The 21,716-nt window shown below is 30.0% G+C and overlaps 2 protein-coding genes across 6 annotated transcripts; both read left to right on the plus strand.

Moving 5' to 3' along the window:
• The first annotated feature begins 1,819 nt into the window (after positions 1-1,819).
• Positions 1,820-9,457, plus strand: LOC106418599 (probable serine incorporator). 5 transcript variants are annotated; one of them, XM_048762618.1, is made up of 12 exons: positions 1,820-2,113; positions 6,730-7,154; positions 7,248-7,321; positions 7,417-7,576; positions 7,675-7,699; positions 7,784-7,873; positions 7,953-8,124; positions 8,224-8,297; positions 8,504-8,573; positions 8,657-8,883; positions 8,968-9,041; positions 9,141-9,457. In XM_048762618.1, exons 2-12 carry the CDS (start codon positions 6,947-6,949, stop codon positions 9,200-9,202), a joined length of 1,236 nt encoding a protein of 411 aa, XP_048618575.1. In that variant the 5' UTR covers positions 1,820-2,113; positions 6,730-6,946; the 3' UTR covers positions 9,203-9,457. The 5 variants fall into 5 exon arrangements, with proteins under 5 accessions (XP_048618575.1, XP_048618578.1, XP_048618579.1 ...); XM_048762621.1 differs by lacking the exon at positions 1,820-2,113 and adding an exon at positions 2,182-3,877; XM_048762622.1 differs by lacking the exon at positions 1,820-2,113 and adding an exon at positions 5,411-6,199.
• Positions 9,458-13,547: 4,090 nt separating this feature from the next.
• On the plus strand, positions 13,548-17,605 carry LOC106417908 (nuclear transport factor 2). Its single transcript, XM_048764477.1, has one exon. It carries the CDS (start codon positions 16,868-16,870, stop codon positions 17,384-17,386), a length of 519 nt encoding a protein of 172 aa, XP_048620434.1. The 5' UTR covers positions 13,548-16,867; the 3' UTR covers positions 17,387-17,605.
• Positions 17,606-21,716: the final 4,111 nt, after the last annotated feature.

Here is a 21,716-nt window from a genome sequence, read left to right on the forward strand (position 1 = left end):
ACAATACTGTATGTGTAGTGTAGTAACTGTAAGCTCAGAGAAATTGAGCTTGTTGGTGATTGAAATGTCGTGGAGCAGAGGAAGTGAATACATGAAGATGTTCGTGTTACACTTAAAAAAGTGATAGTTATTGAAAAATGTTTGTGTCGTTCTGTTACTGGTTATGAAAGTTTGTTGTACTGGCAAACAAAAAAAAATGGTGTTATCAGAGAATATTGGGAAATGGAATACACATTGATATATATTTGAACTCGAATTAGGTTTGAGGTGTGCTTTTGAGAGAAATAGAAACAAGTGCAAGGTTTTGTCTCGATTGCGTTTACTTTTGAATAAGTGAGTGACTAGTGACTTGAGAGTTCAGCTTAGCTATTGTATCTTAGTATTGTATCTTAGGTAGATTAAGGATTGGTCATTATGTGTGACATTGAGTAAATCAGATTAAACAGATCTAATATGATTGTTTAAACTATTTTTAATATACAAGATAAATGTTCTTGAATTTACAATCTCATGTGAACTTTTATTTGGTATTAGAGCGGGTCACCTCAGTAGACGCATAAGTCTACACTCAGCTCGAGATCATGTGAATAACATGAAAAACATGAAAGAACTTGTAACTTTGCAAAATTCAGTTATGCTGGATGAAGGTAATTTCAGTCACTGGAAATTTAGGATGCGCCATATCATCAGGGGCATAGACAAGGATGCTTGGATGACTGTTGAGCAAGGGTGGGCTGCTCATATGATGCTTATGGAAGACAAAAAAAATACGTACCTAAACCAAAGGAGAGGTAGACTGGCCCTGATAAGGCTACTCTCAAAATTCAACTCAAAGGTTTCAGAATAGAGACTATGATTGTTCCAATAATCAACAGTCCAGGTTTAACACAGCTAAGGGTACCGTAAGAAGGATTTGCAGTTTCGCGAGTGTGAGGGCTATAAAAACTTTTGAAATGAATGTCCTTTGACTAAAGAAAATAGCTCAGGTGCGTCAAATGTAAAGGATTCATGCATACCAAGATAGAATATCCAAATAACATGAATAAAGACAAAGAAGCAAACGGTCTACGAGGGAGGATGTAGCATTATGGAAGCAAAGTATAGAGGTATTTAAACCAAAGTTTAGCACTCGACATATGTGGTCTCTACTCATGAGCTCAGCCCGCTGGGGAGTTGGCATTCGAGCGTTTGGTTCTCCTTCTATATACCAAAGTATGCTTTTATGGCATGGCTAAAATGCACAACATATTATCTCCTGCAGATAGACTGCTGGAGTTGATCCACGATGCATCATGTGTCAACAGTTGATCCACGATGCATCATGTGTCAACATCAATTAGAAATCATAGAACATCTCTTTTTGAATGTAGTTTTCACAAGAGGTTTGGTAATTATATAGTTACTCACGACAGCACTATATAATTAATTTACCAAAAATAACAGCACTAATGAACGTATACCAACAATAATGTAATTACATAATGAACAAATCGAATAAATCTGAAGTCAGCCCTAATATTTCAATGGTTTTTGGCAAATTAATTATATAGTTAAGATTTTATTAACATATCATTACTTATCGAGTTATAGTTTTTTTTTGTCACAGAACCATAGTACACCTTCGGAATTATGAATTACTTAGTTTAAATTTTCTATAAAATATATTTTGCTTTACGAAAAATCGTGCCCTTTAGTTTCAGTTTTTAATTTTAAAGTATATATCAGGTTTTTATTTTTCTTTTTTTTGTTTTAAATTACATCATTTCTTATAAAAGATATGAGAGGACGTAGCTAGCGGAAAGCAACAAAAATATAATAATAAAACTAAGCAAAAAAAAAAAAAGAGAAAGCAAAGCTGTGGTATGTATGTATATCTATACTGTAGGTTTGTATATAAGTTATAAGTATTGTTTTCTTAAAGGAAAGAAACCTGAAACCATTCTCTTTTCGTTTTCACATTTCTCTCTTTTATCTTCTATTCTTCTTCTTCTTGTTTCATTTCACATTTAGAAGAAAGCTTGTGGAGGAACACACATACGTACACCATTCTCCACATATCTCCAGATCTGATCCCCCTTCATATATTCAAGAGCTTATCTCTGATACATCACAGGTTCCCTTTCTCTCTCTATCTCTGTTATTCTTCATCCATTTTGGATCTCTGAGATTAAAAAACATGTGTGTGTGCTTGCTTGCTAATTGCTATGAACGAAAACACTAATTTACGTATCATGATTTCTTGATTTCTCGGGAAAATGAAAATGGTTATGGTGTCGAACTCAGTTCGGTGCATAAAATGAACTCCGAATTAGTTTGCCCTCTGTTTTTTCCTTCATTTTCTCGGGAATCTAAAGTTACTGAACGATTTTCAAAAGATGATCGGCCGAGACAGAGAGGGGCCTACGTTCTTCACTTTTCCTGCTTCGTTTTTTTTGCTTTCTGCTAATTTATCTCACTTTGCCAAAAGAATTAACAGTAACTCAAACATTAGTTATGAATTAATATTATTCTTTTTTTGAGAAAATTGATATTAAATTGTTAATCAAACATAGTTTGCAGAAAGACACATATGAATATTAAACGAACAAGAGTATTTGACGGATTTTGATTTTGTTTCGTCAAAGTTAAGTCGTTAAGAAAAATTAACGATTACTAAATTTAAATTAGTATTTGTATTGACGTTTGGTTTCTTCCTCTTTTTACCAACTTATTAGCTCTATTTCTGCGGCTAAGTAATACGTATAATTTATTATTTCTTGAGTCAAAAAAGAAATTCTGCCTATATTTTAACTGTGTGGAGTCAATAAAAAACAAATAAAATCTTGATTAAAATAAAAAAAACGTTATTCTATATGTTCTGGTAATTTATGCCTTGACTACATGATATTATGATATTCACTTAACAGAGCGTGAGTATATTTTCTGGGTTTCATGAGTTGTCGTCTTATTTGGCACAAAAGATTTGATGAAAATGGAACTTAATTTGGCCTACATATAGTTTTTGTTTAGGCTTATAATAATACATACACAAATATGATAAATATGTGGTTAAGAACGTTGGGACTTTTATCAGACTCATTCTCGTTTCCTGATCATTGTAATAGTACCAATCCCTGTTCGGAACTACGTTGGGCGCTAGTCGGGCGGCAGCTCCGGGCCTAGCGAGTTACCGAAAAATCGGAAATTAAACGGGATATACGCGGAAACTAGTTTATTAATAAATTTTATTTTATTTGTATTTAAAATCCAATATATAATATACAACATATTAAAATGTGATAATTTGGATATATACTAATACTGAAAACTATATATATTAAGCTCTAACAAAATTTCATTGTTAAAATAAATGTATATCATCCGGTTACAAATAGTTAGACAAACAAACTAAATTAATTTCACATACATTGTACAAATATAATATATTTGTATAATATCATCAAAGTCACACGTTCTAGATTTCTATTGGTAAAAACTTAACCAATAAGATATGTCAAAATGTAAAATATTGGAACACATGTATTTAGTGTGATGTATTCTAATCCTGTCAAATGAGAAAATATAAAGCAAAGAAAAAACGGTAAAACTTGAAAACCTAAAGTCCCACATCGACTACTATAAACAACAACACTTCTCGAGACATCTATAAATAAACTCACGCTCCCTTGGTTAATCTACAAGCTGGGCTAATAACGCCCACTAACTTCCAAAAAAATGATCGGTTAAAAATCGGTATAGTACCGATTAATCAGATTACGCGGCCGAGTTAGTGGGGTCCGATTAAATAAGCCGACTTGAGCTTATTTGCCACGGAACCTTAACGCCGAGCGCCTAGGCGGCCGATTATTCGGCTAGGCGTCCGCGTTTTTGAACAGAGGTACCAATACTACACTATTTCACATGCGACCTCTGTTTGTTCCCCCTGTTTCATATTATTATAGATCCGACTGTGACCATTCTAGGAACAAGAAGAACGAATAAGAAAAAAATGTAAAAGAATGGTTGGTTCTTCTCAAATTTAATAAAAAATATTTTTGTTCTTTATTTTTCTACAAAAAAACAAAATATGATAAAAAATAAAAAATAAATTTTTTTTTGTGAATAGTAACTTTTTTTTAGAAAACGCAATATTCCTTGTTATTCTTTAGTCACCATGTTTTTGGCAGCAATACCATTAATTCTTGTTTATATGAACGTGAAAACATGAGATGAGCCATAAATGATCACAAGATGAGATAATACAAAATATAAACACAACTCGTTCCGTATAGGCTAAAACTTTTTGTAGGTTTATGATAGATCGGTCCGCCAAGGAATACGATATTAGAAAAATATCAGTCTTCATAGTTTTGTAAAGTTTTGCAAAGTTTTGCGTATTGGCCGTGGACTCATTAAACTTTTGATTTTCTCCTTTCCATTTGTTGAGCTATAAGAACATTAGTTTTTACGTAATAAATGTGATGGGAAGTAGATTTTTCTTTCAGAACTATTTACTAAATTAATAATAAACCTAATATATACTTCAATAAGAACATTACAGCATGATTAATGCAAAATTTCTTAGAACACCATTAACCCTAGCACTCCCCTAAATTTTTTTTTTTTTTGTTTTTTTCTGATTTAAAAATTTTTTTTTAAAACAAATCAATCGCGAGCCGCCACGTGTTAGTGGGGCCCGCGAAACAGCTCAAGCATCGACGCCAGATCTAGCGTCTTTGGCGTCACTTCTTTTCTTTTTGTGGTGGAAACCACTGCTAAACACTCCTCTTAACTCCTGCATTAATCATGCTTTTAGTTAGTCTCTTACTATTAAAATATAAATAAATAATTAAAAGTACGAAAGATAAATAAGATATGTCTTTTATTTAAGAGATGTAAGAGAAATCTCTCAATTTAATCTCTAATTTTTTTTCCACATATATTTTTATGAATGATTTATTTTATTTTATTAAAATAAATTTTAATTATATAATTATTTTATTAATAAAATTTATTTAAGAGACTCTATTGTGAGTATACACTATTGATCATGCTCTTATAAACAACATAAGCATGGTCGAATTGTACAACATGCGTGGAAAAGTGTAAATACCTCGAGTTCTAAACCTATTGTTTCAGATATGCACATTTACGGTTTCCTCATTGCGAGAAACCAGATTTGTCTCGCACCGATAGACAGATTACTAAAAAACTACTCTCTCTCTCTTCCTAAAAGTAATATTTTCTAGAGTATGCACGCTTATTAAGAATTTAATAAATGTTTATAACTTAATTTATTTTTTACTTTCTTATACGCTTTCCAATAACTTTTCACCAATAAAATTTAATCAATTCAAATATTATCAATTAATGTTCCTCAAAAGTATAAAAAAATACCTTAACAATATAGAAAATCTATCTTTGTGGAACAAGAAAAAAATCTAAAATATCTTACTTTCAGGAGAACGGAGGTAGTATTTGGTTGAGACTTTGCCATGCCAGATACCTCCAAGTTAGCAGAGAAAAAGAAAAAGAAAATTATATCCACTGTTCACAAAGATATAAAGTATTTCATCGTCGTTTATGATGGACCTAATCGGTATAATCATTTGTTCAAATCTGTTTTACTTTTAAAATATTTGAAAATAGAAACTAAACCAAAACAGGCAAAGAAAATAAACCCAGACTTAAATCTTTTTTTCTGAAAATCTGCAAATATATTACTAAAAAATGAATCTGAACTACAACTAAAACCGTATAGAAAGTAAAGAAATAATATCGATAACATGACACTTTCAAGATTTGATAATTTATGTTATCCCCAAGTCTCAATATTGTAGATGACGTTATTTTTTATTAGATTTTTTTGGGTGGATAGGATCAATGATCCCACTCTTTCTTGAAATAGTTTTTAGTGGAGGCATTCGTCTCCACTCCATTAAGTGGACCTGTGCAGCCCAAAAAGGGTATCTGATGTTGCTGCTTAATTAGCATGACTCAATTCATATTCGTAAGAGGAAAAGATTCGTTTGCCCATTTGTATCCGTACCAACACGTTTCTTTCCGAGTCCGCATTGCATATATCTCTATCAGATCTGATTCTTTTTCGTTTTAATATTTTTATCTCTTAATCTTTGTTTCATTGTCAAACAAAGTTTCTTTGGGTGCTTCTTTGTTTATCCACGCCTCTCCTTTTGCATTAGGGATTACTATCGAAAAGGTTCTTTCTTTTCTCATTGTTTTTAGTTTCTGCAAAATCCTTACATTGGGAGTTTAAAGTCTTCAGAATCTCGAATGTCCGCATATTGTAGCCTAGCCTGCTTTTTAAGTTTGGTATTATTATTTTTTTTTGTCTTTTTGATCTTTATAATTCGCATGGTTAAGGTTCAAAGTTCCGGTCTTGGACTAACATGAGCCATCTAATGAGGCTTTTCGTTGACGCCTATAATAAAAGTTGCTTTTTCAGTTTAGGTTAATAAGGAAAAAGGTTACTTGCACCATACGTATTCTCTGTCAAGGTCGGCAGAACAAAAAAGACATGAGATGCTTTCTGTTGAGAAACGACTTCTGTGTGATATTTTTTTGTGGATACACTTCAGATGTTTCTCATGTCAAACATGTTATGTCTTAGATTTTTAAGTTCCTCATTATCGTTTTGATAATGGAATTGGATTCTCATCCTTTGCTTCATTCTTTTGTCTTCTTGTTACCGTCTCTGTTCCGGCAAGTGCTTATTGTTTCTTTTCATAGGTTTTGATCTGAAGGAAGAAAACTCTCGGTCCAGGACAAGAACAGGGCGATTTTCTCGTTCTTGTGTTGCCTTTCTCGTTCTTGATAATTTCGTCCGTCTTAAGAAATTGACTTCTGATGCAAAATCCTCCCCCCCTGGAATGATCTGTTTCTTGAAATCTTCGGTCTTCAAATGTCATGAAGAGGAGAGAGTCTGGTAAGTTCTAATTAAGAAGTTATGGAGACCGGTACAAGCACTAGCAACAGCGGAAACAGCAGAAACGATAGCTATGAAACCATCAAGAACGGATCATGGTTTAATCAGTTCCGCAATGGCTGTAATCCCTGGATGGCTAGATATGTATACGGTCTTATATTCCTCATCGCAAATCTACTAGCTTGGGCTGCTCGTGATTATGGTCGGCGTGCCTTAAATAAAGTAACAAGTACGTACCAAGATATCAGGTTTCAACCTCGTTCCTTGTCTTAAAAGTTAACCGACGCTGATACAAGTCCTATGTTTTTTTTCTAAATTGCAGAATTCAAGAATTGTAAAGAAGGAGAAAACTGTTTAGGGACAGAAGGAGTCTTGAGGGTTAGCTTGGGATGTTTTGTATCCTTGCTTGATCAGTCTTGAAATACTATGTATATGGTCATCTTACAACACATTTTTCAGAGAAGGTTTTATGCTTAACTCTAAATCTTCAGCTGTTCTATTTCGTAATGTTTCTATCAACACTTGGCACATCAAAAACGCATTCACCTAGAGATAAATGGCATTCTGGATGGTGGTCTGCTAAGCTTATCATGTGGCCTGCTTTAACCATCATTCCTTTCTTGCTTCCTTCTACCATTATTCTCCTTTACGGTAAGGCTTGCTGAGCAAGATTCCTCTTCTAGTACTCTCTCTAATTCAATTTACGAGTAATTAAAAACATGCTTGTTTTCTTTGGTTTGATTTTGCAGGAGAGCTTGCCCATTTTGGTGCAGGGTAAGAGACTGATCTAATCTAATTTTCAAAATTTATATAATGATGTGAAAATCCACAATCTTATTGTATGTTGTTTCTCTATAGGGTATTTCTACTCATACAGCTAATCAGTGTGATCAGTTTTATTACATGGCTTAACGAGTGCTATCAGTCCCAAAAAGATGCAGAAAGATGGTTAGTTTTGATTTACACAAAGTACTTTCTTCTTCAGTTTATTACTAATCAAGCAACACTCTTTATATTATGTTTGTAGCCATCTCCGTGTGATGCTACTAGCAACAACTTCATACACAGTGTGTATAGTTGGGGTGATTTTGATGTACATATGGTACGCACCGGATTCTTCTTGTCTTCTCAATATATTCTTCATAACTTGGACATTGTTTCTCATCCAGCTCATGACAAGCATCGCTCTCCATCCTAAAGTAAGTCTTTTTGTATCCATTACTATATATCCATAGTTTTGTCATGTGTGTGTCTGTTTGAAGTTATAAAGATTTGGCTGTCGTTGCCAACACCAACAGGTCAATGCTGGTTACTTGACTCCGGCTCTTATGGGACTCTATGTTGTGTTTATCTGCTGGTGCGCCATTCGAAGGTATGTTAATTAACCAGATTAAATAGAACATGTTAACGCTCTAAATTTACTTGGTCCAGTCCACTTCTAATTCAAATTCTGCATCTAAACCCTATAAAGGAATACAAGTTTATAAGACACGTCAACTAGTAAATATGTATAGTCATTCTTTATTGCCTAAAGAAGTTTAATAGTAATTTGGTTTGCCTCTACATATTGTTGTGCAGTGAACCAGTGGGAGAAAACTGCAACAGAAAAGCCGCAGCTTCAAACAGAACGGACTGGCTTACAATCATTGTAACTTCTTGCAACCTCCCAACACTTTTTTTTCTTCTTTTGTTTCATCCAAATTAGTAATAAGCTGATTTTGAGTTGTGCAGAGCTTTGTGGTTGCGTTATTGGCAATGGTGATTGCCACATTTTCGACAGGAATAGACTCGCAATGTTTCCAATTCAAGAAAGATGTGTGTAGTGAAGGAGAAGAAGAAGAAGTAGAGGAAGATGGTGTTCCATATGGATATGGATTCTTCCATTTTGTGTTTGCGACAGGAGCAATGTACTTCGCTATGCTACTCATCGGTTGGAACACTCATCACCCCATGAAAAAGTAAAGTTTTTCAACAATCTTATTCATACTAGCGTCAGTACAAAGGTTGAGACTTCAACTTATACTAACTTTGTTTTGGTTCAGGTGGACGATTGACGTGGGATGGACGAGTACTTGGGTGAGGATTGTGAACGAGTGGGTTGCAGTTTGCGTATACAGTAAGTGCAAACAACTGAGACACAATTAGAATGAACATCCTTAAAACTCCAAAATTGGGAGACAGTTTTTAATATTTTGTTGATGACATGTTATGACAGTATGGATGCTGATGGCTCCAATCGTGTTGAAGACCAGAAGACAAAGAGCAAGTGGTACATGAGACATTGATTCTGGGGGACAGGACAAAGACTCTTGGGTCGTTTTGATCTCTTCTCTCCTTGTGTGGGATAGAATTAAACAGACTAAATCGGCAAACATGTTTTAATCTCATGGGTTTGGTAGGAAAATAGTATTAGACGATTAAAGAATGGAGATTATTCGAAAATCAAATCTTTGTAAGTAGATTGTTATAGGAAGTGGATACAGATTATAGTTATGATTATCATTTTATAATTATATTTATTTATGACCTTCAGATCACGCCAACACATAACTTGACATTGAAAAGTGATTATATATTTTTTTTTGTTTTTTGTACTTATTCGACCTATGAGTCGATCTACTCTTCCGTGTGCGGATAAATAAAACTTTGATCGACTACGGTTTCGGGTTTGCCGATTTTGCTTTCGTTTGGCGACTTTTTGTATCAATCTCATTCGAGGAGCTCTTCAAGTTTGTTTCTTTTATCTCGATGAGATTGAAATCAGCCTTTCACTTGGTCTTCGATTAAATCCCGTCGGTGAGTTGAGAAGACTCCTTTGTTTTGCCGCTCACTTTCATCCCTCTCTAGGAGAATCAGTCTTCCTTATAAGAAAGACAGTTATGGTGTTTAGGATAGCGTCTCTGATTGGGAGTTGATGTGGTTTGATGGATTGCTTCAGCCATCTGTGAAGTCGATTAAGAAGAGTTGGCGTTCTACGGTCCAACAAATGATCGATATTCAGTTATGGTTTATGCGTCCTTTGTTTTGGAATTCCGGTGAAATAAGGTTAGTCAGATCAAGTAGCCGAGGTTTAGCTGGAAGGCAATATGGTATAAGCTAATAGAATGGCAACAGAGAAACGAAGAGATTGGAGGTGAATTTTCTGGAGTCACGGTGGAGAAGCCATCTCGACGGCCGTGCTTGCTGTCTCGTTGTTGAAGAACACGTATTGATTACGTGATATCATTGGAGGCTCCGTAGTTGACACACGGCTTCACTCTGCTTCCAATTATATTATTCACGGAAAATTAGAAAAACGGGATACTTTGGACTTGGATTTGTCCGCTCAAGAGTTCTGCAACATTTTTTAAGAAAATAGGATTTTAATTCCTGTAAATACCATAATGCCCTTAAATTAATTAATTAAGTTGAATTATAATAATAAGTAATAATTCTCTAATAATTTTCGTAATAGATTTAATAGTTAAAATAGTTAAAAAGTTAAAAACAAAAGAAAAAAAATGAGAGAACAAAAGAGGGACACGGATTAAAATACCAATACTCTAATTCTTTTTTTTTATCTCGTCTTCTCCGCCTAGAAGTTTCTCCCAAGGCGATGTAGGGTTCTTTGTCCGCCCTTGTCTTCTCCGCCGAGCTCTTCATCTGCCCTAGTATCTAATCTCGTTTTCGTCATCTTTCTCTTCTATCTCACTGAAGAAACAACGAAATCGAAGTCTTCTTTTTCAACTAGTTTCGTCGGACGGGTCAATTCCAAATCGAGGTGTTTTTGCATCAAATTCGCTCACGTTTCTTAATAGTATGTAATAATCTTTGATTCTCAAACTGAAGTCTCGTAATTGCTTTTGTTCTTTTGACATATCACATGCTCTCTTTCAGTAAATTTTTGTTTTCTCTCATTGCGTCTCTGGGATTTTGATGAATTTGATTTTGTATCAGGTGGGCCAAAAGCTGCGTGTATAGGCTTCGCTGGCTTTACAACTTTCTCTGTACTCATAGAGAAGTTCTTCGACAGGCATACGTAAACCAACAATATATCTAACAAATGTCATTGCTGCGTATTGTTTAGATGTTTCTTATACAGTTCATCACCTGAGCACAGGGAGAGGGAGCAAAACTAGAATTACATTTTTCAACAACATAGAAGAAACTTAAGCTTGCTGTTTGATTCAATATTGTTCAGTTGTTGTCATTATTTATCATAGATTTGGTTACACTCATGCTCTAATATTACAGTGTTCCTCAGAAAATAAGGGTCTGTAGTTACACAGAAAAGTTTCAGGTTGCAGAGATTGATTCAGTTTTGTTGTGTACCTTCATATTGCTGAATGTTAATCTGGTTAAAGTTCAACTTTTTTTATGTGCGACAGTGGAAGAAAACTTTATTACAAGTAGAATCACTTAGCTGAGCCTCCCCAACAATGGGGGTACAATGTCCTTGACTCATCAAAATCAATTCTAAAACTGAGGTTTGTTGTAGCCATTGTCAAGAGGACGTGGTATACGCTAGGATCATACATGGTAATCTGATCATTATAGTCTCAAATTTGACAAGGAATCTAATACTACAAACACAACCATAATGATATAACTAGGAGTACTCTTATGCGTTGTCTACTCTTTTACAAAAAAAAAGCTATCTTCATAGATGAAGAAGATTAGAGATGTCCCAAACAATGTTCCACCTTTTATCTGAAGGCATGGTGAAGTTGAGCTCAAACATCTCTTTAAAGATGTTACCACTATCACAGAACCCAACAAGCTTGGCAACTATCTCTGCACTCTCTTGCACGTGCCTTGAGTCGTAAGGATCAGTCCATAGCTTGTTCACGAACTGTAACTTCCTCTGTTTCCCTTCTAGTGGTACGTCCCACTTCATGTACAGCTCCTCTCTCTCCTTAGGCACCAGTTTCGAGTTTATCCTTCTCTCCAAAAACTACATCAACAACACATTGATGATCTAAACAATGTTTACACACTGAAATGAATAATGTCACAAAATTCACTTATGTGTACGTCCCTCGATGATAGAGATACAACTGCAGGTTCACCAGATTTAACATAGATTAGAACCATGTTGTATTGATAGAGAGAAGAGATGATTATGTCGATGAAGAAGAGAGAAACACAAAGAACGAAGAGTAAAAGATCGTGGGAGTGGGAGGAAGGAGAAAAACGTGGGAGAAAATATTCTTTGAGAGATTTAGGGTAGATTTAGTTTCGATTTAGGAAACATCTTTAACCGAATATGGAAGTTTCCATATTTTCCGGAATTGCCTAGAATATGTATACTAACTTACGCAGAACAGAGTAGAGTAGCAGAGAAACATATTATTCCTTTAGGCGTTATATAAGGTAAAAGGCAGAACATGTTATGGCATGTAATATAGCCAAGCTATATCATTGAGTTGTAGCTATATGTCGTTATCAAGCTGTAGGTAGACTGAAGACATATTTCTTGATTATAACGTTTCGAATTATAGCTGTGTTAGAATATATAAGAAAGACTAATTTACGTTGTATACCCTGGATATATCTATGTATAAAACTTAGTATCCGATTTCTATACTAAGTAGATAACCAGAATGAGTATTCTAACTGTAGCTAGAAGATAAAATAAAATATGATTCAATTTTTTTTTTTAAAAAACAACTAAACATATATATTGTCATACTTATGTTTCCAATAGTTTTCATATTTTTTAACATTTTTAAAATTCAATTTACTATTTTTCTCATAAAAGAAGGGTAAAATATGTCCAGAATTGCCCAAAGTATCAGAAGTCCTATTGTGACAAATAAAAGTTCAAAGTGTCCTTTTTTTCTAATTTTCCCTTATATTTATTAAATATGTAATTTCTCTGTTGTTTACTTATCTATTGCATGTACTTCTTTTTTTTCTTTTTTTTTGACATCAAAAAACCATTCTATTAGGCAAACTTGAGGTGGTCTGGGTAACCAAACCGGGATTGAACAACCAATAAAATGCAACTCCTTCTAATGAAATGAAAGATGTCGACAAAAAAAAAGACATTGAAAAGTGATTTGCTTATAAGTTATCACTATATTCAACTTCACCAAAGCGATGACATGATTTCAGAAATTGTGACATGGCATCACATATTGATGACATGTATAATCCATTAGACATTATTTGCAAAGTGATTTCACACATGACATCTCTTCTCTACAATCATTTTCACTAATGAAACATTGTGACATGACATATTAGAAATAATGAAATGGTTTATGTCTAAATGTGACATGGAAATTACATTTAATGTTAATTTTTATTTTTGTAAACTTTTTAGAATATGGAAAATAACTCATATATCATCATTAAAGAAAATCTATCCAAATATGACACTAAATAAATATAATAATAAAAATAAAAAATATTTTTAAATTTTTGAAATATTATTTAATTCTATTTTTATCATCATAAATGTTTTATTACTAAACAATTTTTTTTTTAAAAAATAATACAATTTTTAAAAAATAATAAACTTTTAATCATAAGACCATTTGTTTTCTTTTGATATCTAAAAATTTTAGAAATTCAATTTAGTTTTATTTTTTAATATTTATAAAAAATTATATCATTTTTTTATTTTTTTTAATGTAAATTGATCTAATATATCTTAACCAAAAGAAATAAATGAAAAAAAATCTAAGATTATAGATTTAAATAAGATATGTATATGATTAACTAAATTAACATTTATATTAAAATATTAGTATGAAAATAGTAAAACTCACAATATTAACAGAATTTTATTTTTAAATATAACTAAAATTTTAAAAATATTATTACTGCGCATGGTGCAAGAAAACACCTAGCTCTCCTTATAAATATTCATATTTTGGCAAGAATTTTAAAATACAGTGATTTATTTTTGTCAAGATATTTAAAGGGAAAATTTTATTTATACACTTTTTTTTGGTACCACTATTCAACTTTACCACCAATCAAAGGACATTTTCATAAATACCACATTCATTAATGGGTAAATGACTAAAGTGACCCTAACTTATCTAGGTTTCTTCCAAATCATCATCTTTTTCTGGAGAAAGCATCCACCGATGATAGAAAGCATCTTCTCTCTCACGTAACCGTCGACAAGAGCAATCACACTCTCGATTACAGAGAATCAAGACTCCTTGCTTTACCTTCACCCCCCGATTCTCTTTTGGCTCGTGACTCTAAGTTTATCTTATTCACCGACTCCAAGCTTCATCTTCATCTTCGATTATGGAGCTTCATCTTCGAGTTTCGAGTATGTTCGTCCTTCATCTTCATCTTTAAGTTTCGATTCTTTTACTTTTGTTCTGTCAAGTTTAAAAATTTAGATCGAGATTCATAATCCAAAACAAAATTCTGCTTTTTCACAGCTCGTATGTTTCTAATTTGTGATTTATGTTTGTTTTTCTAAAGATTAGAGTGGTTCTAGGTTATGTTTCTTTATGTTTTATAGTGGTAGTTATTTAAGATAGTGATTTAGGAGTTTACAGTGATGGTGATTTAAGATAGTGATTTAGGATAGTGATTAGGAGATTAAATCTAAGAGGGAAAGAGTATTCAATAGTTAACTTACAGTAAAAAAATTATAACCACTTATAATTCTTGGTTTTATGATATTGTGATAGTACATCAAAACAATTTATGAGCTTTTATAAAGTAATATTTGAACAAGATATATCTATAAAAAGGTTTATAAAACATAAAAGAATATCTTCTCTTAGACCGTTTATAAAGGTTTATAAAAGTAAAAGAAAGATCATGTATTAGATTTTTAATAAGAATGCTAGTTGTAATACATGAATATTTTGCTTAGTTAAAGGTTTTCAAATTGTATAACTTATCATTCAGCTGATTTTGTTGATAAGGTTTTCTAGAAAGGAATATTCTTGATATATTCTTTTCTAATTTTACAAATAGTACATTTTATTTGTGAAAGTTGAAAACCAACCCAATTTAGTTTAACATTTATAAAATTATGATATTATTTACACTGAATATTTTTATAGAAGCTATTATGTAAATAAAAAATATGATTATATATTTATATAAACAGTACATTTTTACTAAAAAATATTTATTTTGGTTATAATTGTTCAAGTAAAAATTTATAGGATCATTTTGTGAATAAAAAAAGTATGCCTCTATTATTGAGGAATGCTATTTATTCCTTTAAATATAGATGTGAAAATAGCAATCTCTATTTTAGAGGAAGAAATATAGTAGGGTTCGAGTGATTTTACCTCTAAATGCTATTATAGATGCAAATATAAAGGTGAGTTGAAGATGCTAGCAATCTCTAAATATAGAGTAAAAAATAGAGGAATGTTATTTCTTCCTCTATAAACAGAGGAAAATATAGAGATCTCTATAATAGAGAAAAAAACAGAGGTGGGTTGACACAATTTCACCTCTAAATGCTATTATAGAGGTGAAAAATAACAATGAGTTGGAGATGCTATACACAAAACTAAACACATATAAGTCAAAATTTAATTTTTCAAAATTAAACTTAAGATTTCAAAATCTAACCCTAAGTATAGATACAATACTACAACATATGTTACCAAACCCTTTACCAAATAATACTATGACATGCTACATTCACTCGTCTATGTTGAAAACAATTTAGTTTTATTATATCTTAATTTATATCGTTTACAAATGTTTATAATTACATAATTTCAACTTTTCCCATCAAAATATTTTTTATAAAATTTATAAATAATTTTTAAGGTCTACTATACGAGAAGACTTACAGAATTTCAGAAGACTTTACGAGGTTATATTCTTAAAAATGAATTCTATTTTTTTTTGGTCATAAGGGACTGGTTGTAATTTCAATAGCCTTTTGGGTTACTTTTGCATTTTATTCAAGTTTGAGTATATTTTTGGGGTTAAAATCAAATTTTGAGTCATATTTGGCAAATTTCCCAATTTATGTTGTGTAATAAAGTCTTTATTAACATTAATAAATAATTAAATTTGTGAATATATAATTAACTATGAATCAAAAATAATAATTTAATTATTTGTTAATATTGTAATATCCAAAAAAAATATTGAAAAAAAAAATCAAATTTTGGGTCATATTTGGCAAATTCCCCAATTTGTTAATATTGTATTATCCAAAAAATATATTGTAATATTGGGGTTAAAATCAAATTTTGAGTTATATTTGGTAAATTCCCCAATTTGTTAATATTGTAATATCCAAAAAAAATATTTTACATCATAAATTTATTTAAAAATTAAAAAAAATGATTAATCCCTATATATATTGTTTATAATTTTAGTTATACATAAGAGTTTTTAATTCTATTTTATATGATAAAAGATAATTTTATTATACTGAAAAACTTTATGATATGTAAAGAATTTGATATTTTATCTATTAAATACATGAGTGTTTTTAGTTATTAGTTTACGCAGTAAAAATATTTAGGTTATTATGAAAAAACTTTGTATATATATTGATTTTTTTTTAAAAATTTATTATTAGATATTTTGAATATATGTGCAATATATTGTAAATATTTGTAAAAATATTATGTATGCATGTGCGGCCAAAACACCTAGTTATTTATTATGTCCGATCAAATATCCGTGTTTGAAAAAAGAAAAAAAAGAATAAAAAAAATCGGAGTTTGATTGACCAATCGAATTAAGATGAATTTGATAGGTCAGTTTTCTTCAAATATCTGTAATATGTCCATTATTTCCATTGTCCTTTATGATTTAGGAGTTAAAAGGCGAGAAGGATTAGGAAATTTAGTTAGGTTGATTAAGTCCTCGTCACTATATATATGGTGGAGATGTTAGGCCAAAAACCCATTCATCTTCATCATCTTGTCCTTGTGAAGCAATACTTTGTTTTCGAAATCTAGTTTGAAACTTCTAATTTTAGATCTCCCTGAGTCCCGAGATATGTCTGCGGAGAAGACTAATGAAGAGATCGTTACTCGTGGCTTTGTGAAGCAATACTATCATACTCTTAATGAATCACCTCAGTTTCTTCATATGTTTTATAAAGATTCTTGTTTATTTAACCGACTTGGTCCTTTAACCCATGTCAAGAAAACTGTTTGGACTAGGAAAGACGTGAAAGATGAGTTTCTGGCTGTGAAGTTTGAAGATTTCACGGCTGAGGTTGAATATTCACTTGGTGTACCATATCCAATGGAACATGGTCGTATTATTGTGTTCGTCAGTGGACACTTGACGAGGAAGAAAGATAACGTGAGGAACAAGTTTAGTCAAACGTTTCTTCTGGCTCAACAAGACAACGCCTTCTGTGTCGTTAACGATATTTTCAGGTTTAAAAAAGGGCAGACACAGACCCAGACGTGTTTTTTAACTGAGACTGAGTCAATGTCGGAGCCTGAACGGGTTGCTTCGCGATTGCCACTTCCTGACGAACTAATTAGGGAGCTCAGTTTCACTTAGTGGAAGAACTCCGAACAAAACAGAACCGGTGGAGAGGACAAGTGACCAAACAAGCCATTATGTTGTACAATATGGGGAACAAAATTTTCAATTATTTCTTTTCATATTAATTTCTTTTATTAGTGTTTGTATGTAAACATATATATAATATTTTTGATGATATTAATATTTATTTGATAAAAAAGATGATATTAATATTTATTAAAATATTTATATTTATGAAACTTTTATCATTAAACTAGATATGGGTCTACGTTGCACGTATATTGTTTGATGTTTTAATTTTATAAAAAACATAAAAAATAATAAATCATTTCATTATAGTTTTAGGAATCTTTTTGCATATGTTGTGTAGAAATTATTATAGAATTAAAAAATCATTGTCCCACATAAGTTCCGGCTAATATTTATATTTTAATAATCATTGCATATATGTGAATTTGTTATCAACTTTGTATTTAGGGTTACAAAAAATACTCATACTTAAAAAATTAAACCCAATCCAACTCGAAGTAAGAATAAAAGTGAAATAGAAAAACTTAAAAATTAAATAAGGGCAATCGAGTCAGTGACAACATATTACACTTTCTTATATACTAGGTGATTTTCTCGTGCTCATGCACAAGTATAAATATTATAAAGTAAATAATTAAATATATTATAATAATTTATTAATATTTTGTTTTAAAATTTTAATTATTATGTTATTTATATTGTAATCAAATCATGCATGGTTTATTTTAATTAAAGTTATGTTATTTTAGTTAATCAATTAGATGTATAATTTTGGATATATAATATCTCGACTGTTTGGTTATTATTTGGATATATTAGATAACATTTACATTTCCGATTCAACTAAAATATTTTTGTTATACAGATTATAATTTTGATTAATTATGTTATTTCATGTAGTTTGATTCTTGTCTTAGATTTGTAATTATGTTTTAGTAAGATTATTTATTATTTAATATATGTTGTTTTGAAAATCAAATAGTAAAACTACACTAAAGTGTTGATTGATTCAAAATCATATATATAAATATAAAAATGATAGTCTTTGACACCTTATGCATATATATATACATATATATATATATATGCTATACAAAATACTTAATTGTAATAATTGGTTAATATATTTATAATATTATTTTAGAATTTCATATTTATTTAGTAATATGTTGAGTCATTCCATAATTTATATGTACAAAATAATTTATAAATAAAATATATTATTTTTATTTAATGTATGACTGTATAAAATTTTTGGATTGGTTTAGCTACTCATTTTGTGAGTATATTGTGTTACATATATTCCGTCTAATTCAAGTATAACTATTTCTAGTCTAATTCAACCAAATTGTATTAATGGTATTCATTGTATTAGTTTGGTTTTTCATATTAGATGTGTAAATATATTTTTGATTTCTTTGTAAGTTTGAATATGTTAATTTTCAAAAATAAAATGATGATAGACACAAAGTTGCATAAAAACATAGCAGATAAATTTTAAAAGGGAAGATTAATTATTTACTTTAATATCAAGTTTATTTTTCTAAGCTTTCCTTTTTATGACATCACATTATATATATAAAATATTTTCGTTTTAAGTTTTGTAAATATTTTCTTTATCATATATGTTATTTGAAAAATAAAAAAAAGAACTTAGATAAAAAAGAAAGATTAAATTAAATTTTATTCATTAAAGATATCTTAGTTTATGTTATTTAAGTTATTTTGTAATAAATTGAGAAATAGATTGATTTAAATAAAATTCTTAATAGGTATTATGTTGTTTAAGATTATCTTTTAAATGGGAAGATTATTTCTTTAATTTAAAATCATGATTATTTTGTGAACTTTCCTAATTATGAATTACATTATATATAAAACATATTTTCGTTTTTAAAATTTATAAAAAAAATTATTATATATGTTATTTGAAAAATAAAGAAAAGGAAACCTAAATAAAAAAAAGAAAAAGAAAATAAAATAAATAAAATATTTAATAATGATAATTAGATATATTTGATTCATTAAGGCTATCATCGTAATCAACCACCGTAAGAGTTAACGTGAGTACGACACGTAGAAAACTGACTTATCAAATAATATTATAGAGAAACTAATTTAATATTTTTCTTAGCTTACTCTATGTTGTTTTTCTTGTTTAAATATATTTTCATGTTTTTGTCATTTAGTGAAGTTTTCATAGTCATTGTAGGGTCCTTGAAATTTTTGTGTGCATATGTTATCATTTATATATTTTGGTTTACGTGATCTATGAATTTTTAGTTGTTTAACCAATACAAATCATTTTGGATCATAATTTTTATCATGTAATAAATGATAATGAAACCATCGATAAATGCATCTTATAGCCACACAAATTTATGTACATGTTGAAGACCATAATTCTGAATCTTGATAGTGTGAATAATAACTATCTATAAGAAAATATAGCTTCTTAACAATAGTTTTGTGAAAAACAAAATTATAGTTTGTCGTGATAAATTTTAAAATAAATAAATAAATTACTTTATTATATGCTGCAATAAGGCTGAAGAAGACACAATCTTGGAGGTAATTAAAAAGTTCTTCTAATTTAATTTTAGATATAAGACATTCAATATCATATATCATTTGGAAACTTTATATAACTTTCTAACACCACTCTCTAAATAGTAAAGCTTAGACAATAATTACTAAATCCTAAACTTAAATGTTATCGTAAGATAGTATTAAATAGTGGTATCCAAGTTATATTATTTCAAGCAATTTCTGTAGTTTTTTTCATTTTGGATTTGTAATTTTTCCTATGTAAGATTTATTATTATTTTCAAATTACTTGCTTCTCATTTTATAGTAACAATAAGGCTGATTTATTAAAATTATCTGAGGTTAAATAATTTTCTTACTTCCATTATGTTTAGTGATATATTTCCATAATAACCGTTTAAATAAAAATGAATTAAAAAAAATACTACGTAATAAAAAAATGTAATAAGATGGGGACGAAGCTTGATTTGTTTTTGACTAAACACATATAAAGATGGTTTTATTTGTGAAATAACCAAAAAATGAAAATTAATTTTGTAGAGAGAAAGGAAGAAAAAATATGAGAGGGTGTAATTTATCTTAGTTAGTGAATTATGTTTTTTTTTGTTAGTGAGTGCAATTTCCATATAAAGATCACTTACGGTGATGATAATAATAACCTTTTTTATGATAAAACACGAAAATATATATCAAACTTGTGTTTAATTTTCGTATGACCAAACACATATAAAGATCAATCACGACAACATCTTAATTTTTTTTATTTATAATTAAATAGTTTTAGTATTGTGTTTGTCATCAAATTATTTTAAAAATTTACTATTAAATAACTTTTAAAAAAAATTCTTTTTGTTACGATTAAAAAAAATGGAAAAAACTATTTTATAAATCTATTTTATCTTGAATTAAAAAGAAAAAAAATACTATCAAATACTCTTTTACATATTTTTGAGGATATTAGAAAAGGAAAATTACTATCATATAATTTTTACAATTATATTTTGTTTAGAACTTCAGAAAAATTAAATTAATATCAAATAATTATTTCTAGTTACTATTAAAGAATTTTAGAATTACTAATTTTTTACAATTTGTATCAATACTATTTTTACAATTTGTTTTTGTTAGTTTAATATTTTTAGTATCATGTTCATCATCAAATTCTCATTTTTTTTGGAATTATTATCAAATATTTTTTTTCAATTATCTTTTGGTTTTGACTTAAAAAATATGATACAAATCTCTTTTGATTAGTTAAAAAAAACAAAACTACAATTAAATATTATTTTATGGTTTTGTCTTACGATTTTAGAAAAGGAAACTTAATATTACATAATCTTGAATAATTATCTTCTGTCTATGATTTAGAAAAATAAAATTGCTATCAAATAATTATATCCAGTTAATACTAACTATTTTCAAAAGTTGCTATTTTCAAAATTCTATTATAAGTAAGAAGAAAATATATGAATTGATGTATCTTATTCCGTGAATAATGAGTCTTTTATATAGAATTACAATAGCTCGGGGACAAAGTATAACTTGGAGAACAAGTAGACTTGACAATCAAGTAAATCTAAGACTTTTCATATGGACATCACATAATATTCATAACACTTCCCCTTGATGTCCATTATACCGAAGTGCTTTCAAAACGCCGTAGGTGTTGCCTCGTTAAAAACCTTACCAGGAAAATCTAATGGGAAAAACCATGGTTAAGGGAAAAAGAGTGTAACACGTAATAACTTCCCCTCGTGTGTACGTACAT

This window comes from Brassica napus, chromosome C7 (assembly GCF_020379485.1).
Source record: "Brassica napus cultivar Da-Ae chromosome C7, Da-Ae, whole genome shotgun sequence".
Taxonomy (NCBI): domain Eukaryota; kingdom Viridiplantae; phylum Streptophyta; class Magnoliopsida; order Brassicales; family Brassicaceae; genus Brassica; species Brassica napus.